This window comes from Lytechinus pictus, chromosome 5 (assembly GCF_037042905.1).
Source record: "Lytechinus pictus isolate F3 Inbred chromosome 5, Lp3.0, whole genome shotgun sequence".
NCBI lineage: Eukaryota > Metazoa > Echinodermata > Echinoidea > Temnopleuroida > Toxopneustidae > Lytechinus > Lytechinus pictus.
This window is the reverse complement of record NC_087249.1, coordinates 19,770,288-19,779,641: the sequence shown is the minus strand read 5'-3', so window position 1 is coordinate 19,779,641 and position 9,354 is coordinate 19,770,288. Positions and strand designations below refer to the sequence as shown.

Below are 9,354 nucleotides of genomic sequence, written 5' to 3'. Positions count from 1 at the left end.
ACCAGTCCTCCCCGATACGTGCTGGCCTATAGTGATGTCCGGTATTTTGATGTCAATACCCGGTGATGGGGAGACGATAAATCTCTTGAGAAAGGGCACATGATGATGCACCTAAACCAATCCGGTAACCGTAGCCTACAATTTATTGAAATCAATCCGGTCTTTTGCTGGTAGTTCTCCCCAACAAACAAGGTTTTCTGGTTGTTTGAAAACCGGTGATCTTGTTGAGAGTCGCTTCATTCTCCCAAATCACTTCAGTTTGGCTTACATCACAGTGGCACCTGGTTGAAATGCTCTGATGCGAACTGAATTCTTACATGTGGATCATACTATTACATATTCTTGGATTGATGCTCGAGAGGTAAGTCCTCGCTCTGCGGCTATATGTAGTTTATTTAATGAATAATGTGTCCGTAAAATGAGAGGAAAAACGTTTGGAAACTTTTTGAGGCATCTTGTTGGCCAAAAAACCCTTTTAAATAGGGTAGGGTAGTTCCGTGGAACTTAATATTACCATAATTTCTTTAAAGGGGTACTCTAGGCTAGAAATAATATGATTTGAACAGAATAGAGAAAAATCAGACAAAGAAAACACTGAATATTTCATCGAAATCGGGCAAGGAATATTGGTTAATTTTAAAATCTAATAACTTCGTTATTTGTTATCAGATTCTGATATAAAATGTAGCATTTAACTTATTGAGGTTCCCCTTTTGTTTAGATGTATAAACATTTTCAGTCCGGAGCACTTCTTGAAGCACACATAGATTAAATTCAGATAGTTTGGACATGGAACTTAATTTTATGGCATAAAGATGAAATTCGATATAAAGGGAGGCATTTTTCATTTTGAGAAATTATTTTTATTCCTACCATCAAACACGACCCCTTCCGAGACTTTGTTTAAAAAATGGAAAAAAAAACAACAACAGCTGGTTTTAAGAAAGAAAAAAGGTGGGTTTATTTGTCTTTTATGTCAAAGCAGGACTTTATGTTTTAATTACATTCATATCCGGGACTTCGACTCATATTTCATTTCATCAACATCATTTTTATCAAAGGAGTTCATTGTCTTCATGATAAAACAGGATATATATTTTTTCGGGATATTTTTCTCGATTTATATTTGTTGCATGTATCATGCCCAAAGAGCTAATAGTGACATGAAACCATTCTCATCTCAAGCATGAGTAACTGAACTGATTCAAAAGATTCCATGCTATCCGTCTTTCGCGCGCTGGACATAGTTCAGTGCGAACCGACTTTGCACAATCTCAAAGATTATTAGGGCCTCCCCTTCAGTGGGATCGTCATTTGCCCGAAGAAGCCTATTGGTAATTGGCGAAACGTCGGAACAGTGAGATTATTTCCAGTTTTTTAAGACTTTCTTCGTAATTACTTCTAATGTTATTTTATTTCACAGAGACCTGTTCTGCTGATAACGTTACATCCATCCTACGACATGGAATCATCAACACCTAGTGAGGAAACAGTTCTCCTTAACACAACACCTGCTAGTAACGGGACAGACTGGGAATTCACGGACTACAAACAAAGAGTCTCCATTGGTATCCTCTTTATCTTGATCTCTGCTGTCGGTTTGGTTGGCAATCTCATGGTCATTGTCGCCGTCAGTCTCTCCCGCAAGCTGCAGACGGCGACCAATGCCTTCGTCCTCAACACCAGTTGCGTCGACTTCCTGAACTGTCTCTTCCTGCCATTCAATGCGGTGTCCATGCTGAGCAAGTCTGGATGGCCACTCGCTCCAGGAGTTTGCACCATAGCTGGTGGGATTACAATGGTATGTCTAGGAGCTACCCTGGTCAACCTGGCCCTCATAGCCATCAATCGTGCCTATTTGATCGTGAACCCGAGAGACAATTATTGCAAACTCTACAGTCCTGTCAAGTTGGGTCTAATGGTGTTCGTCGCCTGGTTCTACCCCATCATGGCGTTTGCCTTACCGCCATCTCTTGGTATTGGTAAGCTTGGATATTCGGAGGCATACAAGGTTTGCTTCTGGGATGATGACCACGAACTTGTCTATATCAACGACTACATCGTCGCTCTCACCTTCTTGATCTCATTCATCATCATCATTGTCTGCTACGCGATGATCTACGTCCACGTTAGGCGTCACAACCGTCGTCTTCAGGTCTTTTATTCCAACAACCCAACCAAGCCCAGCGACGCTGCTTCTTCCCGTGAGCTCATGAACGGGTCGTCCGTTAAAATAACCGAAAAGTGCCACAATTCCACACTGGAAACACAGGCTAAGAAGTCCCGCAACAAACGCGAGATACAGATCACCAAAAATCTATTCTATGTGGTGTGCGCCTTCTTCTTTTGCATCCTTCCGTACCCGATCTCGCTCACCATCCCCTTCAAGAGCGTTGCGGACGTCTACGCCGGTGTTCTCCTCATGGCCAACTCCTGCGTGAACCCTCTCATCTACAGCTTCAAGCATCCTCATTTCAATATCATTTTCAGGATGATGTGTCGAGGTAACTGGGATGAGATTCCTCAACCATCCACTCTCCTCAAGTTTGTTCTGAGGTCAACTGGCATGGAGCGGCAGCGTTCTTCGTCCAACCTTCGTACGAACGAAACGGGGTCGACGCGTTGAATGTCTTCCGAATTATCCGAACGGTGATTACTTTCAACAATTATCATCACGCCTCATTATGTCTGCTTCACGGTTTGCAATTAACTCTATGACTATATATCGCATTTTGGTAATAAATCTTAAGCGTTAAGCTAGGCATTAAAAACACGAATTATGTGATTATGTTTTGAACAATAATGCGAATACACTGCATACTAGTATAGGCCACATTGGTTTCAGATTGTAGGCAATTGCTTCAATACTACGATGAGCCATGGCGTAATTTTCTTCGGCAAGAAATTTATCCGCATTATGCTGCACTCGACCCAGGTGAGGTGTATGGGTACCCGGTAGGATTTATTCCTTGAACGCTTTAGCGCCTATTAATATGGCGGCTCAGCTACAGCCGGGGTAATTATGATACCAAGTATCAAAACGCAGTTGAGTATGCACATAGTAATTGCGCTATATAAATTGACATATTATTATTATGAGTCACAGCTTTACTACGTTGAGAATGCGTTGCAGTGGTATTTTTTTTAATCGTCCATTTTCCTTTCTCTGTTCGTCAATTCAAATTATCAATCAAACACTTTAATGCATATTTGCATTTAGAGTTGATCTAAACACAACATCAAAAGAAAGTTCCTCGAAAGAACCCCATTACATCTTCCAGTGTAACAAATCATTAAATTTTATACTAAGCCTGGGATATAGCTAGAATTGTTAGGAAGCGTCTTTTTTTCGAAAAGGAGCGACATCCGTGACTTAAAGGGGAATCTAACCCAAATAAGAACTTGTTTTTATAAGAAAAAGAAAAATCAGACAAGTTGATAGGTGAAAGTTTGAACAATATTGGACAAACAACAAGAAAGTTATGAGTTTTTAAAAGTTGTAAATATTGGTAATCACTATACCCATGGAGACTTCAAATTGGCCGCATATGGGATGTCATAGTGATGTAAGGCAAGGACTACTCTTCCATGTACTCCAATACATATTATGGCTAAAATGTCATTTTTCCCAAAACTTTTATTTCAAATTACATTTTTCTTTCATGAGGACATAAAAACAATATACTACCTGAATTATATTTAGATTACTACCCCAGGGGAATGGGTACTTAGGAGAAAACCAGAAATCCCTGATTGATCCCTGATCCCTGAATGAGCACAAGATAACGTTTTGGGTATTTTTCTTCAAAAACTGCAACTGTGTTGTAATTTACATGAGAGAGCCAAGCAGTAATTTGTTGATAAAAACTTGAATATTGACATTAGCTAGGTTCCAAGTATTCCAAAATTACCGAAAATCTATATAATAATCACAACAAATTACATTGTCAGCAAATGAGGTTTTTCGTCAATAATAAATAAGTCACAAAATTTCCAAAATTTGATGACTGAGATTTCAAAATGGTAACACTCTCTCCAGCATGTCCAGTTGCACCTTCTAATCTCTTTTCACTTTTGATAATTTTCTTTCCGATTTTAATTTTCACTTATGCTCTCAAAACTTAATTTCTTTGTCATTCAATTTATAAGCGTCCTGGTTTTACATTAGATAACGTTGTTTAATATTTGATTATAAGTTGTAATGTTGCAGTAGTGACCCTTCAAAATAGCCTACTGTATTGCTGTATATCATGTACATTAAGTAAGAACAGATTTGTAAAAATCGATAATTATATATTTGTATAAGGTTATCACTTATTACATGGTTCAAATTAAATTGTCTTTACGAATTGTATTTTTTTTTTTACAACATTCTGTATTTTAATTTTGTTGTAATAAACACATACTCACATATTATCAGTAATGCATGGAGCATTTTAATTTATTTGAATGAAGATTAAAAGAGCCATGTAGATAAGATGCCTTACTCTGGAGCATAAAGTGCCTTGCTGGGGATCAAACCCTGGACTCTCATTCGTGTAATCAGTCGCCTTACACCACGCGGACACGGCACCTTCTCTTTCATATTTGGCTATAGTTGCATGAAGCGCCATCTATCCATCAGACACAAGCAACTTTTAAGATGGACAGAATTCTGCCAGCTACATGAATTTGATGTTTATGTGTATATTATGTGCCTTATGTCACAATTCTATTTATTGTATTGTAAATTGCCAGTATAAAACATGTAAATTGGTGATTATCATTGAATTTTTAGGTGAAATTGGTCTGCTATATACCCCTACAGAGCGATTTTGTGGAGTTGTTCTCATGAAACATAGGACCAATATATTGAATGTGATGAGTAACATGCTAACAATAAATGAGGATATGAAAAGAAAAACTAGGCCAGTGCCAGATTTTAAAACAGTGATCTGTACAATGTTTTGTGAGACGTATTAAGTTTTAGTCATTAAACTTTAATGAAATGTTGGTATTTCAGGTCCAGCTATGATTTAGATTTATTTCATAATGAAAAGAGATTAAATGGGGGTGGCAATGTCTTATTCGTTTTAAAATAATCTTTCAGTTTCAGAATATTTGTTGGCAATTCAATTTTCAAAGTTGATAGCCCTACAGTTTCGCCCATTATAGATTCACTCATCATCATTTCTATGAAGAAAATATTTTAAACTAAGTTTTCTCTCGCACTTGATTATTCTTTCATTGTTAAAGGTTCGGTTGAGTCTGCACGACTCCTTTTGTGAGTCTTAATACATCGTTATACCTTTATCATTTATACATTCGTAGTTTGTACATGCACTGCACTTCTCTAAAGTAACATAAAACAATATCATAGACAGAATGATCATTCTATCCTACACGTCAGTCGTGTGGGCCATCGGACATGTAGATAATTATGTAAATATAATTTATGGAAAACATATGATTTTTTTTCTTGAATGAATGAAATAGACTAATTGACATGAATGGTCTAATTACAAACAGGTTTATTCAACGAAATTTATATAAAACCCATATGAAACATTTGAAATAAATAGGAAAATGTAAATTTTGTGCGTATGATGTAATAGACCATGCAGTATTTTTCACGTAAAGTTTGCGCTTATGATGTAATATACCATGCATTATACTATTTTTGTTTGTAGATTTCTTATGCTATTCTCTTTCCTTCTTATACTATTCTGTTCCATCTTACCTGTCATCCCTCTACCTATGTCTCCTCTCTTATCTCTTTTATCCTCTATAGCTACATCTTTGCACATGCTTTTTGCCTCCACTGTATATGTATTTATTTTTAACTTTAACTGACGTTATTGTTTTGTTGTTGTCTGTTCTATACTGTGTATTGATACGTCTATGCTTTTGACGATATTTTTACAACCAAGTTGTCAAATCAATTTCTCACTGTTTTATGGAGACAATAAATGCTTATCTTATCTATAAAATAATTATAGGCCTATGATAAGCTACAATTATATGGCATTGAACAAAAGTTTACACATATTTCCCCAATAAATTGATACGGGAACATTATTATCTATATTCATGCACATTATCACTAAATCCATGGTGGATGAGGAAAACTACCATTTCCATAAAAAAAACACTTCGAGAAATGTAAATTTAGTATGGTACGAACTGTACTACCCGTTGAATTATATTTGTCACGTGGCTGTAGTACAAGACATATTTGTGTTTGAATTTACTTTTAGCTGTTTCATTAATGATGATATAGAAAAGTGAATGTAATTTCATAATGCTCGTACTTTATAATTATTATGTAAATAGATCTTGAAGCCGGGGATATATTTCATAATTGTTTATATACGAACCATTTCCGTAAGTTAATGGTTAATTCGACATGTATATATTATTGTAATATAATGTTAATTGTTAAAAAAAATAAGAGTGGGCTTCCGTCGTTTCAAAATAAAAATCAGTAATTTGATTGCCATTCGTTAGGATATCATTAGCTGTGGTTGTGACGATGGTTATAAAATTTGTTGATGTTGATGGTGGGGAAACTGATGATGAGGCGGCGGCGGTGGTGTTGGTGATGGTGGTGGTGGTGATGATGATGATGACGACGACGACGATTGTGTGGGCGATATTGATGATGGTGATGATGCTGATGATGATGATGATAATGATGATGATGATACTGATGATGATGATGATGATGATGATGCTGATGATGATGATGATGATGGTGATGATGAGGAGAAGGAGGAGGAGGATGATACTGATGACGACGACGATGATGATGATTATGATGATGATGGTGATTATGATAAAGATGATGATACTGATGACGATGGTCATATCGATGACAATTACGATAATAACGTTGTTCATAATGATGATCATTCCTTATTATAGAGGCAATAGGTTATCTATTGCCCATTTCAACAAATGGAATTCTTAGTGGAAGTTGGGGGGGGGGTGAGGTGAGGGTGGAGGTTGCCAAATGAAACAGTGAACAACCACCAAATGCTAAAGTGTATGACAACCGAACATAATCATGTTTAGCGTGAGTTTTATCTTCCTGTTATCAAGGCTCATCCTAAATACCTTTTGATAATATATCTTATATAATTATATTTCATGCAATCATGGCAATTGTGAATAACGAACTGTTGCCTGATATGGCGCTATAGCAAAATCAATCTCGTGCAAGCATCGTGGTGTAGGGGTTCTGATGGCAAGGTCTCAGTCCATATTCTTTCTCTCTCCCGTCTCCACTTAGGAGTTAAGTGGTCAGTAAGAAGCATGCAATAACTAGCAGTGGCGTAATGATTAAAAAAATGAAGGGGCCCAAACATGGCCGGTATGTGCTACACTTTCGTAAAGGCTGCGAGTGAACGGAGCGGGCGAGGAAAATTGTCCATTCAATACAATTTGGTTATATGATTTGACATAATATTCAGAAAATAGTATCAGATATCAACCTTTTTTCTTTCCTCTCCTCTCCTTTCCTATTCTTTTCTTGATTTTGAAACTTTTGGGTGGTCCATGGCTCCAAAGTCCCCTATCTATGCGAGTGATAATCAGCATGCCTGACATTTCATCTCTTGCGTGAATATTTTACAGGGAGTGCGAAAATTGCATGCGTGTAGGCAAGCCATGATAATTATGAGTGACGCAGTCCATTGCCTTGAGCCCGATATAAATATGAAATATGCATGATATAATCATTATCATTTCTAATTATATGATAATTATGGTTCCATCGCTTTCATTATTTGAGTATCATAATTGTGAAATTTTATTGCAACCATTTTCTATTGCTTTCTTCAGAGTTCCATGATTGTCATAATAGTAATCTAAATTAGTTTTTGCTTCAGGTTCCCACTTACCATTATTACGGGATCAGATGACCAATAATTGTTGCAAATTAACGACAGACAAAAACCATTGACCTCCTTTGGCTGAGGAGGGTCAAATGATAGTAATATACAAATAAAACACTTGAAAGGATGAAATGACTGGTCAGTAGTCATATCATTTCTACCGCTTAATCGTCTTCCCCGAACTGACTTGGGCCATTGTTCATTTATTTAAAGCTGAACAGGTTATGTAGCAGACGGGGCAGACGGTAACAGATCCAAAACAACAACCAGAGCATTCTCCTCCCATTAGGAAAATAATAAATAAATTAATAAACAATCAAATGAATAAATGAATGAATGAATATACATTCACATCCTTATCCTCCCAATCCCCCTTTTCCCTCTATTACCATTCATCCATCCCATCAGTGTACACGCCCCAGTCGCCCCCCCCCCCCCCGCCCCACATCTACTCCCCATATTTGCCTGTCAGCGGAGTGGGTAGGGGAATTCAGGTGATGGAGCCTCGGACTTTCACGTGTCTAGACAGGAGCTTTCGGCCACGGCACGTCCACTCCCCTCCTTTCCATTCACATCCTTACCCCTGCCCCATCCCCCCTTTTTCTCTCTATTACCATTTATCCATCACATCAGTGTACACGCCCCAGTCCCCCCCCCCTCACATCTACTCCCCACATTTGCCTATCAGCTGTTCTGACAGCCACTTGAAGATTTTTGACAACCTTGTCATCTATCAGTATCATCTGATAACATGGGTAAAGAAAAGTGGAACTAGTCTTCCAGGAAATCTTCATGACCTTCAAGCTCTTAGATAATTTCGCTTTCAACCACTTATGATTTTAATGATTGCTACTGATAACATTCTATCATCATAACTATCATCATATCAGTCATTACATCACTTTTCTTTTCAGAATGATGTCGTATAAGGCTAAAAAGGAATCTTAACTTCCAATACATTGTTTGTTGTAAATCGTATAAGAAGTACTTCTGTTGAAATAACTGATGGTAATTTCTTACCAACTTAAAGATAAAATATTCAATATTAATTTCCTTTACGAAGTTCGAAATAAAAGTTTGCATAAGCAGATATATAAATGATGTTAGTAATTTTCGATACGTCTTTTTTTTTACATTTTTATATAGAAAAGGGGGTCATTTTAAATCCATCCATATTCAACTCTCTTACATATGTATTCGTTATGAAAAATTGTTAATTTCTGTATGATTTTGAACATCTCGTGTTTGTTCGTAAGAAAGTAAAACATCTCTTGGGATATTGTGGGAATTTGTTTGACGAAAAAGTACCCCAAAAACCCCATTATCTGGAAAGCTGTTTATGTAGGAGTACAAACATCTAATATTAGTAACGTAATAATGCTGAATAATTTTCATGCCGCTAGCCAGCTTTTTTTCTGGAATGATTTCAGTATATAGCTTTTAACTTTCTAGCTTTTCAAAAATAATCTTGACAATGACA

The 9,354-nt window shown here is 36.9% G+C and overlaps 1 protein-coding gene across 1 annotated transcript; it reads left to right on the top strand.

Annotated features, from left to right (window-relative positions):
- The first annotated feature begins 214 nt into the window (after nt 1-214).
- On the top strand, nt 215-6,472 carry LOC129260416 (melatonin receptor type 1B-A-like). The gene is made up of 2 exons (XM_054898397.2): nt 215-361; nt 1,424-6,472. Exons 1-2 carry the CDS (start codon nt 299-301, stop codon nt 2,624-2,626), a joined length of 1,266 nt encoding a protein of 421 aa, XP_054754372.2. The 5' UTR covers nt 215-298; the 3' UTR covers nt 2,627-6,472.
- The last annotated feature ends 2,882 nt before the right edge of the window (nt 6,473-9,354 follow it).